This window comes from Rana temporaria, chromosome 11 (genome assembly GCF_905171775.1).
Source record: "Rana temporaria chromosome 11, aRanTem1.1, whole genome shotgun sequence".
Taxonomy (NCBI): Eukaryota; Metazoa; Chordata; class Amphibia; order Anura; family Ranidae; genus Rana; species Rana temporaria.
In genome coordinates, this window is record NC_053499.1 from 46,513,021 (window position 1) to 46,535,721 (window position 22,701).

The window sequence follows — 22,701 nt, forward strand, 5'->3', positions numbered from 1 at the left end:
TACCTTCAGATTCTGTAGTTGATTTGGAGATGCAGTGCTTACTTTATGAGATGTAGCTGTGGTTGTTATAGGCTTGCTTGATGTAGACCTGTGGGCAGATGTCACTTCACCAGATTCTGTAGATGTTTTAGTGGTTTTCAAAGAAATTGGTCCATGGGAAGTGGATTTTTCATGTTCAGATTCTGTAGTTGATTTATGGGATGCAGTGCTTACTTTATGAGATGTTGCCTTGGTTGTAATAGGCTTCACAGATGTAGACTTGTGAGCAGAAGTCACTTTCCCAGATTCTGTAGACATTTTAGTGGTTTTCAAAGAAATTGGTCCATGGGAAGTGGATTTTTCATGTTCAGATTCTGTAGTTGATTCATGGGATGCAGTGCTTACTTTATGAGATGTTGCCTTGGTTGTAATAGGCTTCACAGATGTAGACTTGTGAGCAAAAGTCACTTCCCCAGATTCTGTAGACATTTTAGTGGTTTTCAAAGAAATTGGTCCATGGGAAGTGGATCTTTCATGTTCATATTCTGTAGTTGATTTATGAGATGCAGTGCTTACTTTATGAGATGTAGTCTTTGTTGTTATAAGCTTACTTGATGTGGACTTGTGCTCAGATGTAACTTCCCCTGAATCTGTAGACATTTTAGTGGTTTTAACAGAAATAGATCCATGGGAGGTGGATTTTTTACCTTCGGATTCTGTAGTTGATTTGGGAGATGCAGTGCTTAATTTATGAGATGTAGCTGTGGTTGTTATAGGCTTGCTTGATGTAGACCTATGGGCAGGTGTCACTTCACTTGATTCTGTAGATGTTTTAGTGGTTTTCAAAGAAATTGGTCCATGGGAAGTGGATTTTTTATGTTCAGATTCTGTAGTTGATTTATGGGATGCAGTGCTTACTTTATGAGATGTTGCCTTGGTTGTAATAGGCTTCACAGATGTAGACTTGTGAGCAGAAGTCACTTCCCCAGATTCTGTAGACATTTTAGTGGTTTTCAAAGAAATTGGTCCATGAGAAGTGGATTTTTCATGTTCAGATTCTGTAGTTGATCTGTGGGATGCAGTGCTTACTTTATGAGATGTAGTCTTTGTTGTCATAGGCTTACTTGATGTGGACTTGTGCTCAGATGTAACTTCCCCTGAATCTGTAGACATTTTCGTGATTTTAACAGAAATGGATCCATGGGAAGTGGATTTTTTACCTTCAGATTCTGTAGTTGATTTGGGAGATGCAGTGCTTACTTTATGAGATGTAGCTGTGGTTGTTATAGGCTTACTTGATGTAGACCTGTGGGCAGATGTCAGTTCACCAGATTCTGTCGATATTTTTGTCGTTTTCAAAGAAATTGGTCCATGGGAAGTGGATTTTTCATGTTCAGATTCTGTAGTTGATTCGTGGGATGCAGTGCTCACTTTATGAGATGTTGCCTTGGTTGTAAAAGGCTTCACAGATGTAGACTTTTGAGCAAAAGTCACTTCCCCAGATTCTGTAGACATTTTAGTGGTTTTAATAGAAATTGGTCTATGGGAGGTAGATTTTTCCTGTTCAGATTCTGTAGTTGATTTGGCAGATGCAGTGCTTACTTTATGAGATGTATTCTTGGTTGTTATAGGCTTACTTGATGTGGACTTGTGGTCAGATGTAACTTCCCCTGAATCTGTAGACATTTTAGTGGTTTTAACAGAAACTGATCTTTGAGAGGTAGATTTTTCATGTTCAGATTCTGTAGTGTATTCATGGGATGGCACGCTTACTTTTTGAGATGTCGCGTTTGTTGTTATAGGTTTACTTGATGTTGACTTGTGGGCAGACGTCACTTCCCCAGATTCTGTAGACAATTTAGTAGTTTTAATAGAAACTGGTCCATGAGAGGTGGCTTCTTCATGTTCAGATTCTCTGGTTGATTTATGGGATAAAGTGCTTACTTTTTGAGATGTTTCCTTTGTTGTCATAGGCTTACTTGATGTTGACTTGTGGGCAGATGTAACTTCCCCAGAAGCTGTGGACATTTTAGTAGTTTTAATAGAAACTGGACTTTGAGACGTGGATTTCTCATGTTCAGATTCTGTGGTTGATTTATGGAATTCAGTGCTTACTTTTTGAGATGTTGCTTTTGTTGTTACAGTTTTACTTGATGTAGACATATGGGCAGATGTAACCTCAGATTCTGTGGTTGTTTTATGGGATGCTGTATCCATGTTAGGAGATGTTATTTTTGCTGTTGTAGGCATGCTGGATGTAGATTTGTAGACAAATGTCACTTCAGTGGGCTTTGTAAACATTTTTGTTGTCTTGGTGAAACTTGGTCCATGAGAGGTAGACTCATGTTTATATTCTGTGGTTGGTATATGGGATGCAGTGGTTACTTTTGGAGATGTAGCTTTAGTTGTCATCTCACCATATTTGGTAGTGGGTTTAATTGTGGAAACAGTTTTTTGTGATTTGGTTTCCCAATGTTCTGTTGTTTCAACTGTAGTTGTCATTTTAGAAGGCTCATGGGAAGACACTTTAGTAGTCATAGAACCTGCTGCCTTACTAGTAGTAGATAATATTTTCATTGTGCTCAGTGTGGGTTTTGTGGTTTCCATTTCCAGTGGTGCTGTTATAACTTTAGTTGTTTTGGTTGATAGAGGTGCATATGTATGCACCTCTACATTAGATGTCTGATGATCTGTAAATGCAGGTGAAACCATTGTAGATGCACAGCCAGAACAGCATAAGACACGAATTTCATAGTTGTAACAATACGGAAATGGTCCAGTTTGATCTTCATTTTGACAAACAAGGCCATAGCTAACATTGCATTGCACATTCTGCTGTAATTCTTCCAGTGGAATGTCTGGGAGATCTGCAGATCTGCACTGAATTTTTGAAGGCTCTTCACAGATTTGAAATCCTGACATCTTTATTTCTTCGTAAGTTTCAAAGTCTCCATTTTTGTCCAGGTTAGGAAAGCTAACATCAAACCACTGTGACCACTGGCATGTAGGTATACAGTTTATTTCTGAAGTTGTAATTTCTCTCCTTGTTGTAGTACGGTCTGTATGAGGTGTTGATGGATTTCTTGTTGTTTTAGCTGTACTGGATGATTTGGGAGATGCAGTGCTTACTTTATGAGATGTAGCTGTGGTTGTTATAGGCTTGCTTGATGTAGACCTGTGGGCAGATGTCACTTCACCAGATTCTGTAGATGTTTTAGTTGTTTTCAAAGAAATTGGTCCATGGGAAGTGGATTTTTTATGTTCAGATTCTGTAGTTGATTTATGGGAAGCAGTGCTTACTTTATGAGATGTTGCCTTGCTTGTAATAGGCTTCACAGATGTAGACTTGTGAGCAGAAGTCACTTCCCCAGATTCTGTAGACATTTTAGTGGTTGTAATATAAATTGGTCTATGGGAGGTGGATTTTTCATGTTCAGATTCTGTAGTTGATCTGTGGGATGCAGTGCTTACTTTATGAGATGTAGTCTTTTTTGTTATAGGCTTACTTGATGTGGACTTGTGCTCAGATGTAACTTCCCCTGAATCTGTAGACATTTTTGTGGTTTTAACAGAAATTGATCCATGGGAGGTGGATTTTTTACCTTCAGATTCTGTAGTTGATTTGGGAGATGCAGTGCTTACTTTATGAGATGTAGCTTTGGTTGTTATAGGCTTATTTGATGTAGACCTGTGAACAGATGTCACTTCACCAGATTCTGTAGATGTTTTAGTGGTTTTCAAAGAAATTGGTCCATGGGAAGTGGATTTTTCATGTTCAGATTCTGTAGTTGATTTATGGGATGCCGTGCTTACTTTATGAGATGTTGCCTTGGTTGTTATAGGCTTCACAGATGTAGACTTGTGAGCAGAAGTCACTTCCCCAGATTCTGTAGACATTTCAGTGGTTTTAATAGAAATTGGTCTATGGGAGGTGGATTTTTCATGTTCAGATTCTGTAGTTGATCTATGGGATGCAGTGCTTACTTTATGAGATGTAGTCTTTGTTGTCATAGGCTTACTTGATGTGGACTTGTGCTCAGATGTAACTTCCCCTGAATCTGTAGACATTTTTGTGGTTTTAACAGAAATTGATCCATGGGAGGTGGATTTTTTACCTTCAGATTCTGTAGTTGATTTGGGAGATGCAGTGCTTACTTTATGAGATGTAGCTTTGGTTGTTATAGGCTTATTTGATGTAGACCTGTGAACAGATGTCACTTCACCAGATTCTGTAGATGTTTTAGTGGTTTTCAAAGAAATTGGTCCATGGGAAGTGGATTTTTCATGTTCAGATTCTGTAGTTGATTTATGGGATGCCGTGCTTACTTTATGAGATGTTGCCTTGGTTGTTATAGGCTTCACAGATGTAGACTTGTGAGCAGAAGTCACTTCCCCAGATTCTGTAGACATTTCAGTGGTTTTAATAGAAATTGGTCTATGGGAGGTGGATTTTTCATGTTCAGATTCTGTAGTTGATCTATGGGATGCAGTGCTTACTTTATGAGATGTAGTCTTTGTTGTCATAGGCTTACTTGATGTGGACTTGTGCTCAGATGTAACTTCCCCTGAATCTGTAGACATTTCCGTGATTTTAACAGAAATTGATCCATGGGAAGTGGATTTTTTACCTTCAGATTCTGTAGTTGATTTGGGAGATGCAGTGCTTACTTTATGAGATGTAGCTGTGGTTGTTATAGGCTTACTTGATGTAGACCTGTGGGCAGATGTCAGTTCACCAGATTCTGTCGATATTTTTGTCGTTTTCAAAGAAATTGGTCCATGGAAAGTGGATTTTTCATGTTCAGATTCTGTAGTTGATTCATGGGATGCAGTGCTCACTTTATGAGATGTTGCCTTGGTTGTAAAAGGCTTCACAGATGTAGACTTTTGAGCAAAAGTCACTTCCCCAGATTCTGTAGACATTTTAGTGGTTTTAATAGAAATTGGTCTATGGGAGGTAGATTTTTCCTGTTCAGATTCTGTAGTTGATTTGGCAGATGCAGTGCTTACTTTATGAGATGTAGTCTTTGTTGTTATAGGCTTACTTGATGTGGACTTGTGGTCAGATGTAACTTCCCCTGAATCTGTAGACATTTTAGTGGTTTTAACAGAAACTGATCTTTGAGAGGTAGATTTTTCATGTTCTGTTGCGTGATCCTTGATTGTAGAGTGGACATAAGTAGTGGATGATTTACAATCCTCCATGGAGCAACAAAGGATCCTAACCCTATAATTGTAGCAAAGTGGAAAGTTTGAATTCTGATCTTTGTTATTGCAAATGAGACCATGAGTGATGTCACAAGTAACTACCTGGCCCACATCTGTAATGCTTTTATCTGGAAATCTCTCAGCTCTACACTCAATATTGTCTGGTTTTTTACATATAATGTTGCCAGCAGCTTTGATATTCTCCAGGGTCTCAAAGTCTCCATCAGATTCACCAATACTGGGAAAATGCACATCATACCAAGGTGTCCAAGAGCATTTCTGTTCTTTGCAGAAAGTGGTAAAAGTTGTTTCATGGGATTTAGATATGTACACGTATGGTGTACTTGTTGGTCTTGACATTTCAGTAGTAGACATAGTTGTTGCTTTTATTGATGAAAACCCTTGGGTTGAGTGACTTGGTGCTTTGCTAACAGTGCCTTCTGGTTGGACAGTTGAGGCCGTTGTAAATTCTGATGTTACTGTCATGAATGGTGAAGGAGCTATAGTGTCAGAAGAAGAAGGATTGGTTGATTCTCCACAAGGCACAAAGCTGCAGCACAGAACTCGGATCTCATAATTAAAGCAGAGCTGGGAGAACTGATCTCGATTATGACACACAAGTCCCACAGATGTATTGCACGTAACAATCTGACCCAAATCAGCAATAGGGATCTTTGGAAACTTTTGTGCTCGACATTCTACCTGGGTTGGTATTTTACATACAGTGTATCCTTTTTGTCTTATATTCTCAAAGGTTTCAAAATCTCCTTCATTTTCGCCATATTTTGGACAAGTGATGTCATACCACATTGACCATTTACATACTTCTTCAAGGCAAGACACAGAGGTTGGTGAAGCTGGTACTGCAAAGAGAAATATAATACTAATTACTTTTGTGGCTGCAAAAGTAAATTTATTAGTTAATATTGTTTGTTAAAGAAGAAAATTATTTAAATGTAAATGTAATCTATTTCTAAGTCTCTCTTTGTTTCTGTATGCACTTACTTACATGGGTGCAGAGATCTTTTTTTTTTTTTTTACCCCTGTATAAAATAAAGCTTTGACGATAATTACTAGGTTACAGCTGAACTCTATGCTACCATCTATACTCAAAGATGGATACTTATAAGGTAGCTGTATTATCTGCCAATGGATTTGCATTTGTGTTCATTGTGACTGGAGATTTACAGAAATCTACCACAAAACACAGCCCTGCCAGACCAGGAAAAACACCTCTCTGTCATTCTGCTTTCTTCTACTATCAGCATACTCCTTGCTTGCACATGAACCCTGCAGTGCAACAGGATGACTCCTTATGCTGCTTCTCTTTCTTGCAGTCTGAGCTTTGCTATAAAGGGACTGCAAGAGGCTGGTGCCAAGTCCAACCTTTACATTTGCTTGCATATAGTAAATGCACTTAATGATCTATTAATGATTACAGAACTTCATTAATGTATGTATATTATATCTGCCTGACTTCAGTTGCAGTGTGTACAAAATACTAACCAGATGTAGTAAGCATGTAAGAAAAATTGTCTTTATCTCTTATAGAAAGTGCTCCCATTTTTTATCTTATACCCTGTACTAGAAAAATCAGCAGTTGTTGTAAAGATGTTGTAGCTGGAATTGCTAAGTATGAACATCTGAGATGAAATCCTACCTGGAGTTGATATGTTTTCTGCATGCTTGGCAGTGGTATCAAAATGAAAGGTAGTGGCAGGTTTGGTCGTAGTTGAGCATGGATAGACACTTCTAATAATGGTTCCATTTGATGAACATGTAGCAGTTATGCATCCTCCAATTCCATCAGTGGTATTGTAGATGATGTCACCATAGTTGAACTTCATATTACCATAGTAACAGTAGCATGCTGTGAGTTAAAGAGTGATTACAAAACAGATGCATCAGTTATTACACAGTCACACTTAGAGTATCCATAAATAGGAACAAATAATTGCTCATCAGCATTGATGACTTTTTGACTTTATACATGTGGTCAAAGATGAGGGAACCGCTTAATGATCAGCTGGACAATTTTTATTTTACAGCGTATGTAAAGAGACTCTTTATTGTACATAGCAATGTGCATGCTTAGGGAGATTTTAAGAGATTTGAGGTTGTTCATTATCATCTTTTTGTTATATGATATGCCAGCTTCACAATGCCCCACTGCACTTTGGGGTACACAGTGTATCCGCGGTATTGGTGCAAGATAGTTGTGCTTTGTCATAGACGTCTATTATGTCCCACGGTTTTGGTGCAATATCTGAAAGCCCACCAAAAGTCCTGCATGCAAGAAAGTCAATGGCAAAGCACAGCTAACCACAGGTACACTGCATTGTGGCCAACGAGAGGCAGTGCAGTGTTATGCTGGATACACACTATGAGTAAATCAGAAGAAAAATTTGATACGTGTTGTACACAACTTTCCACATCTGATTCAGACTTTGAAAATTAAAATTTTTTAAAAGGACAAACTCCAAAACGTTTCCCGTATGTGAGCAGAACGAATGATTTTTATTTAATGTTTACTGTTTTCATACGGTTTTCATGAGAGAAAATCAGATACGAAAGTATGCACATGATCAGAAACAAAATACAAAAAAACTTGGTTCCGATCGTCTGGAAAACCAGACGATCGTTTGCCCAATTTTTTCATAGTGTGTGCCCTGATTTAGACATCCCTAAAGATAAACTGTCATTCCTTGATATATTTATATATTACTGGATAGAAAACATAATGCGACCACCACAATGATAATTACCTTGTATACAACTAAAAATTAATTCTGTGCTTTGCCAATGAGGGCAAAGCAACAGGTTCACATAAAAAAAAAAACCTTGTCCAGCAGCATACAATTCTATATACTTACCTTTACTTCACTTTCCTGCCTCTTTGTTCAGCTACTGGAAATTAAAGCAAATATATGTTGACTTTGGAAGTTGCTGAAGTTGTAGCTCACAGAGGGCTGATTGGCCTTGTGCTATCACATGGCTGAGTTATGTGCTCTTCCATACCTGGACATACTGTGTATTTCCTTCAACTACTGGAACTAAACGTAGCAGGAGAGTGAAGCATGAGTGAAGAGGGAAAGGTATGTGCTGCTCGGAATGGGGGGACTGAAGTAATCTTGATGCTGTTCTCTGAATGGACAAAGCACTGGCTTTCTTTAATGTGATATTTTTTTTCTCTATGGGCACACTAAACCATACAGACTTTACACAAACTCAACACTGATTTTTCTGCTCAGTGGAATCAACCTTTATGTGATTTGACGACCACCATGCGACGATATACGTTGACACAATAGCACGGGCAGGCAAATGGGCGTACCTGTACGTCCCTTTAAATTTGCCGCCCAGCCACATGTCTCATGAGTGCGCTCGCGGGTCCTGGGAACTCGATGTTCCCGGGCGGCCAGCGATTGCGGTCTGCAAAGGCAGAACAGGTGGTTGCCTTTGTAAACAAGGCATCCCCCTGTTCTGACTAGTGACATGTCAATTACTGTTCCCTGTGATCAGGAACAGTGATCGCTAACGTGTCACTAGTAGCTCCTCCCCCTAACAGGTAGAATCACTCCCTAGGACACACTTAACACTTTCAGTGCCCCCTAGTGGTTAACCCTTTCACTGCCAGTGTCATTTTTACAGCTATAAGTGCATTTTTATAGCATATATATAGACTGATCGCTGTAAAAATAACAATGGTCCCAAAAAAGTGTCAAAAGTGTCCAATGTGTCCGCCATAATGTTGCAATCATGATAAAAATCGCAGATCGCCGCCATTACTAGTAAAAAAATAAAATAATAATAAAAATGCCATAAAACTATCCCCTATTTTGTAGACGCTATAACTTTTGTGCAAACCAATCAATATATGCTTATTGCGATTTTTTTACAAAAAATATGTAGAAGAATACTAAACTGAGAAAAAAATTGGTGATATTTATTATAGCAAAAAGTACAAAATATTGCTTTTTTTTCTAAATTGTCTGCAGTTTGGTAACAAAGTAACAAAATAAAAAGGTTTCTTTCAAAGGGGAGAATGGCACATAAGTTCCTCAATAGGGGCCAAGGACATGTCTACCATTTAAATATAGAAAAAAAAGAGATGAAGGATAGCACCCACCTCTGAGATCCATTTGACAGCGACGACCTTTCTTGGTGCAAATGCTGAAAAATAAATGTGAGTTTAGAAGGATTTCCACTTCAATATCAAATAATAATAAACTGAAAAAAAAAAAAAAAAAAAAAAGCAGAGAGACAGTTACCAGCTTTCACAGTTCCTGTAGGAGGGTACCATATCCCCAATATTGTAACGATCGCCTTCATCATCATAGCAGCCACAGTCTGCTTGAGCTACACACTTCATGATGTCCTCATCGAAGAAAGGTCGCGCTTTGGGACATTTCGGATAACATCCTGGCATAAAATGTATAGCAATTTAAAAAAAATCTTTGAATCCATAAACATTTACAGCAAATAGGAAAACGAATATGATACAAGACATGGGATGTGACAGATCCCTATTTTTAACTACCTAGCTAGAGAGAAAGAGAGCTTCTGATTCTACTAAGAAAAAGAAATGCAACATTTAAAAAGAATGACAGTCAATTAAACATGCTTTTAAAAAGTGTATATTTAAAGTGGTAAAGAAGTTTCATGGACAACAAAACACTTATATTTATGTAGCATAGAAAGTATTTTAATGGATTCCACTAACCCTCTAATCCTGGCAGGTTGTTCATACACTGGCCACTGGGGTTCCTACAGGTCTTCAAGCAGGGAGCTCCACAAGGTTTATAGTGCCACTCACACTCTCCTTCAGGGTTATAGTAATCACAAAACATAGCTAGAGATGGGAAAAATAAGATAAATATTAGACATCTTATCTGCCAAAAGACTTCTGTCCAATCTACTTTTGTGATCTATAGTATACATCTCTTGCCAGACAGCTCTGCCAGGCGACTGACACCCTGTTTTCCCTTAGAGTTAAGTTGGGGTACACACCAGGGTTGCACCGATACCTGTATTGGTGCCAATACTAAGCATTTGCATGAGTATATAAAACCGATACCTTTACGGTGCGTTTTGATCCCATACACAATGAATGGGCTAAAATTGTGCTGCAAAGAATTTGCATGTGATTTGAATCAGAATGTGGTGCGATTCCTGTCTGAATCACATACAGTGTCCCTCACTGCTTCCGTGTGAATACAGGCTTGTCATAGTGACTTCAGCTTGGGTTCACAAAGGATCAGTGTGGGAAACCACATGCAATTAGGGCAGGAATTGCACCGTTTTCCTGTTCAAATCGCATGTGATTCTTTGCAGTGTGATTTGAGTCCATTCACTTATTATGGGCTCAAATCGCACCGCAAAGTTATCAGTACTCAGTATCAGCAAGTACTTGTGTACAAGTATCGGTACTCATACTCGGCAGTAAAAAAATGTTATCGGTGCAACCCTAGTTCACACACATTGGGATTTGGCCAGTTCAGCAGGGACCAGCTGAATTTTGAACTGTGTGTGGCTCTCCATGTTCAACAGAGGTCAATTAGTTGATCAATCAGTACAATAGCACAGCGGGGTGGATTCCTCCATCCACCTTGCTTGTGTTGGTTGAACTATAAAAAACTATTCATGTATACTCAGCTTTAAGGAATACAGTGATGTCATCTCTCTGCTTGCAGCCTGAATACATATGCTGCTCATATGACCATAGACAGAACCCCAAATTAATAAAATACAATACAACATAATAGATTGAAAATGGTGGCAGGCCCTTTAATTGGTTTTGATAAAAACAAATAATTAAATAATTGTATTATTACATAAACCATAACTAAATATAAGCCAATACTTGTAACAAATACGAATGTTACATTTAACCATTCAGTTCAGTTCAGCCATTACAGCTCAACTTGACCATAAAATGTATTAAATTACACTGTCCCCTTCGATTGAAGGAACTAAACCACATAACCTAGGACCATAACAATGAATGGAAGGGTGGGTTGCTTTTGTGTCAGCTATCTTCTGTTGCTCCGACTTAATGATGCACTACTCTTTCTTTTATATAGGAGGCTCAAGGTAAGTACCATTACCTAGTAACAAATCCATCCAGCTCCAATTCCTGATTTCCATTTTTAAGGACCATTACATTGCATCCACATGCAACAGCAGCTAATACAAGTAAGTACCATATACTGTAGAGTACTATGTCTGAAACAAATGATCTTAGAGGTCTACCATGGTCCCTATACTGGTTCATGTATTTATTATTCATTTTTAATCTGCTTGGAGTTCATCTTTCAATAAGAAACTCCAGTTTGATGTATAGAACATAGGAATGTGGTAAGCCTGTATCAAGATCATTAAATACCGTAAGCATGTTATTTAAACAAAAGAACAGTTCTTCAAATTAAAGTTAATTGTTTTAAAAACTTTATTATTAAAATTTTCTATACATTTCCTACATTTGGCCTATGACTTCATTTGCAGCAGTGTCGATTTGGTCATTTGTTACTACATTAAAATTAATGATGTAACAAATGAACAAATCTCCTAGTTTCCACCTTTTTTTCCAAAGAAAGAGTGACCTTTAAAGGAAACCTTACACAATAGAAATACAGGAGCTGCAATTGCTAATCTATTTCTGGATATGCTAGTTCTTTTGCCATTTCTGTCTTCAATATTCAGCATCCTCTGTCAATGACGCGGAATCGGCTTGCATAGTAACTTGATAGTTTTCTTAATGTTTATGAGAAAAAGTCTTAGTCAACTTACGGCATATTTCTGGGCTTCTCCATGAAACACAGATTCCGGCATCATTACAAGCTCTGGCATAAGCTGAGACAGCTGTACAATAGCATTCACAGTCTCCTCCAGTGTCACACCCACATGTGTCACTAACACAAGCCTCAAGGTATGGAGTAGGGTCAACCTAAAAGTAGATCATGGTTAGACTATTCATCCTCAACAGCTCATTCATTTAATACTGCTCTAATTTTTGGGAGAAGTCATTAGTTTTGGGTTGACACTGTTGGGTTGGATCTTTTGTCAGCTCTCTGTCAGGACATTTAACCCTTTTGAGACCAGGAGTCATTAAAGCTTAGATGTCATTATGATACATTAAAAAATTGCTAGAATTATCAATGACCGAAGTGCTCTGTTTGATCGAACTTGGGAACCTTGGGCATCATATATCCACGTACCTTTGTCTTTGACCCCAGGCACTATGCAGACACCGAGCTACTCTCCTTCCAATATGGCTACAGCTTCGTCCTAGTTCTCTCTTTGTTTTGGGGATTTCATCCCACTACATTATTCTTTTTAATTTGTTTTCCTTTTTTTCATCTATCTCTCTCATTTTTTTCTTTCTCTTCACTTTCGTAGCTATGAGAAATCCTATCTCGAGGTTAAAATATAATGACTAACTGTTATACTATTGTTGGTTATACTATTGTTGGTAACTGTCCGCTTCTCATTATTATGTTACTTGCTACACATGTCAGATTCTCTAAAGTGTCATTAGTGTTTTTTTTCTTTTGTTTACTTGTCTTGATATCGATAAATTCTTTTTTTTTTTAGTTTCCATTTTGGGTAGGGTTGAGCGAACCCGAACTGTAAAGTTCGGGTTCGTACCGGACTTTTGGGTTTTTGGTACCCGGACCCGAACAATTTGCTGTAAGTTCGGGTTTGGGTTCGGTGTTCGGCAATGTAATGGCGCGCTGCAGGGCAGCCAATCACCATTTGTTTTAATCGTGTGACATAGAAGCCATCACAGCCAGGCCTACTAATGGCATGGCTGTGATTGGCCAGTGCAGCATGTGACCCAGCATGTAACCCAGCCTCTATATAAGCTAGAGGCACATTGCACAGCACGTCACTCTGCTTTAGTTAGGGTAGGAGTCAGACTGTCCTTCTTCAGAAATGAAATTACACCAGCACTGCATATGTTCCTGTGAGATACTCTGCATTAGATACTTTAGGGAAAGGTTCCTGATTTTGCTTATAGGGAGAGAAAAATATAGGAGTCAGTGCTGCTTCAGAAATCATATTACACCAGCACTGCATATGTTCCTGTGAGATACTCTGCATTAGATACTTTAGGGAAAGGTTCCTGATTTTGCTTATAGGGAGAGAAATATATAGGAGTCAGTGCTGCTTCAGAAATCATATTACACCAGCACTGCATATGTTCCTGTGAGATACTCTGCATTAGATACTTTAGGGAAAGGTTCCTGATTTTGCTTATAGGGAGAGAAATATATAGGAGTCAGTCCTGCTTCAGAAATCATATTACACCAGCACTGCATATGTTCCTGTGAGATACTCTACATTAGATACTTTAGGGAAACCTCCTACTCCATATGGACCTCGTCCTCCTAGGTCAAGATTATTATTTAATTTTTTTATGTTATTTTAAGTTATTTCCCTATCCACATTTATTTGCATAGTACTTGCCATGCTCTTACCAACATTTTGCTGTCATTTGCAGCCCTCTAGCCCATTCCATTAGTGTTTTAGAGACATTTTAGTACTGAAAAGTTCGGGTCCCCATTGACTTCAATGGGGTTCGGGTTCGGGGTCAAGTTCGGGTCCCGAACCCGGACTTTTTTCCGAAGTTCGGCCGAACCCGTCAAACCCGAACATCCAGGTGTCTACTCAACTCTAATTTTGGGTTTTGGAACTTATATAACAATGTTACTGTCATGATAATTTATGCGTTGTAAACAATAAAAATGTATTGCATGTAAAGCTTAGATGTCCAGGCCAAACTAAGCAGTCCCAATATGCATCTGTTAACTTAACAATGAGGGTTATTTACTAAACCTTAACAGTGCAAAATATGGTGCAACTCTGCATGGAAAACAATCAGCTACCAGGTTTAATTGTCAAAGCTTAACTGAATAAGCTGAAGTTAGAAGCTGATTGACTACCATGCAGAGCTGCATCAGATTTTGCACTCTCAAGTTTTAGTAAATAACCCCCAATAACGCTATATACTGTATATATATATATATATATATATATATATATATATATATATATATATATATATATACCGTATTTATCGGCGTATATCGCGCACTATTTTCCCCTTAAAATAAGGGGAAAATCGTGGGTGCGCGATATACGCCGATAGCCGCTTCCCGCACTCAGTTTGAAATCCTGCGCCGACATATACCGAGTGCAGTACACTCGGGTACATTCGGCTAGTCTCGGCTTCACTCGTGCTCACGCATAAACGTCACAGAGCGTGAGCGCGAGCGAAGCCGAGCCTTGCCGAATGTACCCGAGTGTACTGCTCTTGGTATATGTCGGCGGAGGCGTTCGAACTGAGCGCGGGAAGCGGGGACTCGACTTGAGGCGCGCGCTGGAGAAGCCGGGACTCGACCATCGAGGCCGCAGACGGACGCCGGACCGGACGATGGACGCTGGGAAGACACCAAAACTGTAAGTAATAAAATCATATAACTTTTTTTTTACTGGAATTTCGGGGGCAAATTTAGGGGTGCGCGGTATACGCGGGAGCGCGTTATACCGCGATAAATACGGTATATATTTATATATATATATATATATACATATATATACACTGTATATAAAACACATCTCTTTTAATATGTAATTAGATTTGACAATTAAAATATTAAGCTGAGGCACATTGCCATCTTTCAGGCATCTGCAGGCTGCAAGTTGTTTTCGGAATAGACGCTCCAGCCATGTCATAGCTGTCATTGTGATCACAATACAGAGAACCACTTTGATTGGTTCATTATCATTAGCAAGGACCAAAGAGGTCAATGGCAGCTGGGTTTGATAGCTAGCAGCTGTGGCTGTGTGCAGTATTGACTCTTATCTGTCAATATGGGAACACAGATTAACATTACCACAGCAGGAGGTATTGTGCAAGGGAACAACTAAGATTATGTACAGCTAAGCTGTGTGACCAATGTTTTAAAATTTGCCCCCACTTCCCCACTCCCTTTTAAATCAAACAGTAATCAAATACTCAAACTAAAAATAATGTTTGGGGGACATTACTATCACATAATTTAGAACACGGTATCACATCTGTTAAACAAAACATAGGAACCCACTTTAGAATGGCACTTTGAGAATGTTGCCTCCATGATAATACTGCAGTGCTTCTGAGACCAAGACTGGCGGTATGGATTGGCAATGCATGGATCCTTTAGACGCTGAGCATCAGGACAGCTTGGCGAAGCTTTCCAGCTGTTTCCAAATTCTTCTACATTGACCACAACCGATTGTGTTCTTGTGGTGAAATCATTGGAAACACTACCATCATAATTACCACAGAGGCCACAAACATTTCCCTAATGGAAAAAAATCATTTTAAATGGTTAATATTATACATCAACACACATCAGAACCTATAAAACACAGCATAGGTAGTAAACATTTTAGACATACATTTTTTGGCTGCTCCATATGTTTATCCTACCGTTCTAAAAATAACAATGAAAACTGTATACGGATGGTCTATTGAAAGGACTTTTCTATATTTTATGATGGCGTCAGGCTTTATTAAAAGTGTACTCCAGGATAAGCAAATGTTATTTAAATACAGTACAAGAGGCGTGTGTACTCGTATATTCATATCCTTTATGAAGTTGAAATCCTCCAGATTTGTGCACAAAATCTTTTCCTTTATGCAAACGCTTCCTGTAATAAAGACCAGTCACTGCTGCCTTCTCCCCTTGTGCAAGGTGACTGGTCTTGTATCTGCCGCCCGCCTGTAATTTTCTGCAGGCAGCCTGTAGTGGGTAGACCTGCTTAGTCCCCCACAGCTCTGCTCTCCGCACATACTTTGTTCAACAGAGGTGATGTCACACACATTTTTACATGGAATATCTGGGCCTTTAAAGGCATTTGGTGCACACAAAGTAGATTTGTATTCTTTGTTGCTATTGAGGAACATGTTTCAATTGTGCCTGTAGTTGAGCTTTAAGAAAGTGTGAAACATCATCCTTTCCTATATTAGGGAAAGATGAGTGTTTCTATCTGGATAGAGCCCTGCTATCTATGAAACCGAAGGCTTATCTTTACAAAAAAATAATGTTTTTTTTTTATGTCTCCTTTACAGGGATTTCTCCATTCATCCCTGCCTCTACAGATATTGAATGGAAATATCCCCATCAAGGACACTGAGAGCAATAAAACCTGATGGAGGCTCCAAGCCACTTTATTCAAAACTAAGTGAAACGTTTTTTGCTGGAGTTGGGTGTAATTAACCACCCATATGGTATACAGCAAGATGATATAAAACTATATCCAATGCTAATTATTCCTTAAACTAGATATTTTCAGAGTTAGGTGTGTTTTTAAAATATTTTAACTTGGCTTTGTAATGTCAAATTCAACCTTTTTCTTTGTGTGGGTTTATTCTCCCTGTACTATCATGTACTAGTGTTTATTTTGTTGGTCCTTACATATTATTTTCCCTTCAGATTTCAATAAAGAGCTTGTTCGTTAAAAAAAAAAAAAAAGGTCTAATGCATTCGGTAAGGATAGTGTATTATAATATTAAGAAGGAGTAATACAAATAGTAAACCCTGACATTCTAAATTCTTCACAATTATTTAATGCTAACAACCTCAGTGCTTTATGGATGTTTGCAAAAAACTGTTTGTTGAACACAACATTTATTGCCTAGAGTAGCAACTGGTGGTCAACATTAAGGAGGATTTAGTAAACTGGAGCTTTATTATTTCAATTAGCTTCCATGTTTTTTTTGTCAAAGCTTAATTGAACAAGCTGAAGTTAGAAGCCAACTGGCTTCCATGCCCAGCTTCACAAGATTCAGAGTGTTCCACTTTCAGTAAATCTCTACCATTGTGTCTTTGAAGGATGACAGCTTCTTTACCTTGAACTCTGGGCTTAACTTGATCAGAATGCTTGTCTTCTTGTCCCACATGAGGATCAAACCATTCTTAGCCTCAATCACCAGGTACATTCCCATCTTCCTTATCTGGTAGGGAACATCACCACCAGTTTCTCTTTGCACTACTTCAAAGGATCCATCACTCAATTTCAACTCAAAGTTCTGTAAAGTACAAGTAATACACTATAAAGCAGGAATCTAATAATTATTTTGCAACCAAATAATAGAGTTAAAAAAGCAAAATGATAACCTTTTGAGGGCAGTGTGCCACTTTACCTATCTTAGTAAGAAAATGCTTTCTTCCTATTAGCTTCAAGACATTGAGCTACACAAAGCTACAGTATAATTGTATCTATGGAGATGCAGTGGTGCCATCCTAACCTGAGCTATAAATACCATCCTCTCTTCGCATCTCCATTACAAAGAGAGGAGGGGTTTTGTAGAAAGAAGATAGAAGATAAATGAGAAAACTGATAACATTGATTTAGATTTCGGTGCCGTGCACAGAAAGCTGTGAGGACACTTGGTTTCTGGCAGGATCAACAGGTATTATTTCTGTACTTGCAGAAAATGTATTTAACCTGGCTACCACACTTAAGGTGAGCTATATTTTATTATATTGTTGTTTGTGAAATGTACTAGAGATGTAGCATAGATGTGAAGTTCTGAACACTCAGTACTCACCCCCAAAAATACTTTAATGGCCTTGGAACAGGTAGTCCCAGTTGTTCCACATTGGATGTTTTCAGAGATAATTCTGAATGAACCATTTCCAGGGTTGGATGCACAGTAGTCCTATAAATTAACAGAGAGTACAAGAATCAACATTTGGGATGCTTAATAAGTGACAAATATATATATATATATATATATATATATATATATATATAAACATATAAATGGTCTATAGTGAATTATTTCACTGGATTACAGTCACATTATAATCATAATTTGCCTTAATTTTCCAGAAATACTTGTAAAATGTGAAATATTATTATTAAATTATTGATGAGGCCTAACAAAAAAGATTGTGTCGGTTGGAGAAATCTGAGCATGTTGTTGAGGTTGTACTACATTGTACCAAAGTAATTATGCAGTTAAAAAGCATTGACTCTGTGAGCAATCATAAAGAGGAAATTAGCTTTCAGTGCTCCTCTTTTAGTAGAATATACATAGTTGTTTTCAAAATGTGTCCGTCACAGACCATTATGTGTTTCCACACATGCATAGCATATGCATCTACCAGGTAGGATCACTTGTATATTCAATAAAAAAGATGCATGAACATTGTTGACCTTTACATATGATAGACTTGTAAGTACCTGTGTCAGAGTGTACTCGCAAACACCGTTAAAACTGAAACGTTTGCCATCAAATGTTCTATAATGGCCTTCTCCATATACTACACAGGTCTTGTGACACTCTTTCTCTGTACATTGCCATTTCCGGTCCTTGCAAGTACTAAAACATAAAGGAGTTAGCAGAAATTATACATAAATAATTTTGGGTTCAAATTGACTTTGATATCATAATTTTCAACAATTTAGTACAATTTAGTGAAAAGGGCCCCGAGGTAGTGTCTTCAGAGTCATAGGTGACTTTCAACTACCTTTGATGAAGGTACCTCTCTCTAGGTGTTAAGTGGCTGATCATAATTGAAACCTAATTATGCATTTTATTTAGCATAAAGTTAGGTGGTGAGTGGTACCAATCAATAGCTTCTTCTAGTGTAAACTAACAGGACTTTAAACATGCCACCATTCGTTTTAATAGTAGCATCCTTAAAGTCCTGTTAATTTTTATATAAGAGGCATTACTGTACCTTAGTTCTCTCTGGGATGTGATAACACCTAATTTGTATAATTTTTTTCACACAAATAGAGCTTTCTTTTGGTGGTATTTAATCACTGCTCAAATCATGTTTCATTTGTTATAAAACTTTGCAAGCAGGTAATTTTTCTCCTTCATTGATATGCGCTGATGAGGCGGAACTGATGGGCACTGATCAGGTTTGAGTGCACTGACCCTATATATTTTATTATTTGAACAGAGCTATATAGCTATGTAATTTTCTGACATTTTAGGGCTACTGTCTCAATTATTTTATTATGTAAAGTGCTTCCTAATCTACCTGTTACCTTTCCTGTACAAAGATCAATAGTAGGTAGGTCAAAACTATATCTATAGCTTACCAATTATTAAGAAAACATTAAGACAGCCTGTAATATTATGAATCATCAAATGAATGTATGACTGTCTTAGTTTGTGAAGTAAAATAACTCACCAGGTATTACAGTCTTGCAGAATGCTCTCCCCGCTGTGGTAAACCTCACCATTGTGTATACATGGACACTCTTCCTCGGGCACACAATTGCCATTGTTATTGAGCACAAGCCCTTTCGGACAGACACAGCCAGAGGCACACTGAATACTTAACTGAGTTATAAAAAAAAGAAAAGAGACCTTTAGTTTGGTTACGTTTAGATATTGTTTTGTAGTTACAAGTGTCAAATATGTATATGTTGAATGACTGTAATGTAACACTGTTGGAGATGTGTTGATTAATCCGAAAAATACTCTTTGTCTCATCATGTTTCATTTTCAAAACTAGTAATTAGCAGAAATTGTATTCACTTTTATAGTCATCATTAGAAATTTGTAGACATAAAAATGGAGTTGGATATAGAGGACAATGGCCGTGCCTGGGAACTGTAATCTTCTGTCTATAGGATGTATTAGAGCATTTGTTTATTGAATGTTTAGTACATGGGCTCTTGAACAAAGCCAGATTTACCATTGGGCACAGTAGGTTTGTGCCTATAAGCAGCAGTCACAAATAAGCAGGTTTTCCTTGTACAGTAATTGCCCACACTTTTTTTCTCATTGTCTTCAAAAATATAGCATCTTATATAAACTTCAGTCAGCTGGGTATGGATCAGTAAAACAAGAAAATGTTCGGCATAAAAAAAGTGACCCAAGCAGAGGTGGTGAGGGTGGTTCCTTTGTCAGCATACGGTTGTGTGCTTACGGTTGTGTGCTTACAGGATTCAATGCCGAAAACTTGACTCTGCTCTTAAAACATAGCATTGTACATGCAGTATATTTTTTTAACTTGAATAAGTATATTTGGAGTCAAGCTGATGTTGTAAATTTAAAGATAATAATCTCTTTTAAGATAATAATCTATATTAAGATAATAATCTCTATTAAAGCAAAGGTTCTAGGCCTCCCAAAGTCCAGCTTTATAACCCTTGTAAGCCCTTTTACTTGCAGGTGTCTCTGTGGCCCCACTGTCAGGATGGCCTCTGCAAAATAACAATTTGTTCCTATTACAGCCTTGGATATCATGTGAGCTAAAAAGATGTGCCATAAAATACATGGAAGTCATGTTCATAGTTTAACTTTGCATCTTTAAATGCATTTTTAATATTATCTTTTATTTATCTTTAAACATATATGTATAATGCTGATCATTCTTACAGACTCCATAGGAATGATTTACTAAACCTGGAGAGTGCAAAATCTGGTGTAGCAATGTATGATAGCCAATCAGCTTCTAACTTCAGCTTGTTCACTTAAGCTTTACCAAAAAAAAAAAAATGGAAGCTGAATGAGCTACTGGTGGCAGCATAGCATATGTATTGTGTATGTTGAGCACATGCTGGATGTAAAATGCATGATTTAGAAGCCTTTCATATGACAGAGATGCTGTCTGTATGTTGCCTAAGCTGCACAGTCTTGTAACTGCTCACTGTTTCTTCCCACATACCCACCACCACCACCACTACCTCTCACTACCCTGCTAGATTTCCCCACCAAAATCCAAAAATGATCCACCCAAGGGGAAAATAAAAATGTCAAGAGAGAATCCTAATGTGTGAGATATGTATAATATATGTATAATACATTTGTGAAATATTATTAGTGACAGCTGTGTATATAGAGACTTACACATTCCATGTCCAGGGTCTGACATGTCTTCTGACACTCTGCTCCATTTGCTCCATTTGTCGCATTGGCACAGTCAAAATAAACCATGTTTTTTGGGCACTCTAAAGAAAAACACAATGTGAGATTCCATGCTGAGTACAACCTTTGGTCGACACTGCCAAACGCAACTCCACTGAAGAGAAATCTTCCCCTGAAATCTGTTCAGAAACCTAGTTCTGGGAGTACTGATTTACTGTTCCCCTGCCACGTTCAATGGTTCCCCCTGCTGAACTTCACGTCAATATAGGACACCTAAATGAGATGAAGGTTGGTAGAAAGAACCCCTGAACTCAGCATGGGACCATCGGATACACACTCCTGACTCCTGTTTCTGAAGAGAGGTTTAGAGGTACAGGCAGTTGGGCAGGGAAGTACTTACTCTATTTTGTTTTGTAGGGAAAGCTTAATGGCTTATTGATAGATTTATAACACCAACTGTCAGAGTTCATTCATTTAAAACTGTGTTGGAAATTTGTAAAGATAAAAATAATACACATGGTACATATTTTATCCAGCATGTCTGGTGTGAATGAACCCCGTAATACATGCAACTAAGACCCCATTAACAGACCAGTGCCTGCATCTGATTGGATACAGGCTGAGTTCAGCCAACAATTTTCTATTGAACAGTTGGCTTTTGTCAAGCATGGCTGTGGGGGTAAGGGCATTACAGCCCAAATTTTGCCTGAGTTAGCATGAATTGGCTGAAATTCCAGCCATATATAGCAGCCTTAAAGCCCCATACACACTATTAGATTGTCTGCAGATTTTTGTCTTCATATTTACCAAAACTATATAATATGAGGTCAAACCTTAAGAGTTCCAATTTGTATGCAATCAGGCAGGCCCATGCACTACATGGTTTTGGTAAATCTGAAGACAAAAATCTGCAGAAAATCTAATAGTGTGTATGGGGCTTTAAGGCTGCTATACATGGCTGGAATTTCAGCCAATTCATGCTAACTCAGGCAAAATTTGGGCTGTAATGCCCTTACCCCCACAGCCAGGCTTGACAAAAGCCAACTGTTCAATAGAAAATTGTTGGCTGAACTCAGCCTGTATCCAATCAGATGCAGGCACTGGTCTGTTAAACTGACAGCCTCTGAAGCCAGCTGTCAGAATACAATAGCTGGAAGTGAAGATTCATCTAACTGCTCTCTTGAGAGTGGATGAAGAAATCTGTTACATTTATTTTATTAAGTCATGTGTGTATGGCCAGCTTAACCATGGCCCTGCTGTAAGGAGAGAGAAACATCTCACCTCAGGTGGTAGAGAAACAGGGAACCACTATCTCTCTTTCTGATCTTTTATTTTTACCACAAAAAAGAATGACAGGAGAAATGAATTAATATGACTGCATCCACATTTTCTGCCTGCTGAGCCCTATGTTTGCTGAGAGTGCACCCTTAGGTAACTAAGTAAAGCATACAGTATGATGAGACTTTTTTTCTTTTTGGCAGTTCTATTGTGGTACTTAGAAACCTGTAGAAATGTTTCTTGGTTTTGAATAAAGGGCCAGGAGTGGAGATGCATATTAGTCATAATCATAAGTAACAATTGCATATTTTTTTTTTATTCCATTGTTCTAAAGACAATCCCAAGTGGCA

At 38.1% G+C, this 22,701-nt stretch overlaps 1 protein-coding gene across 1 annotated transcript in view; it reads right to left on the minus strand.

Annotated features, from left to right (window-relative positions):
- Positions 1–22,701, minus strand: part of LOC120916785 (mucin-5AC-like) — a 67,417-nt gene that overhangs the window by 20,673 nt on the left and 24,043 nt on the right. The window contains 12 exon segments of the mRNA XM_040327722.1: positions 1–6,050; positions 6,848–7,057; positions 9,317–9,360; positions 9,459–9,609; positions 9,911–10,039; positions 11,977–12,133; positions 15,297–15,536; positions 17,087–17,266; positions 17,789–17,899; positions 18,427–18,565; positions 19,389–19,540; positions 21,056–21,156. Of these exon segments, the coding sequence (XP_040183656.1) occupies positions 1–6,050; positions 6,848–7,057; positions 9,317–9,360; positions 9,459–9,609; positions 9,911–10,039; positions 11,977–12,133; positions 15,297–15,536; positions 17,087–17,266; positions 17,789–17,899; positions 18,427–18,565; positions 19,389–19,540; positions 21,056–21,156 (7,664 nt within the window).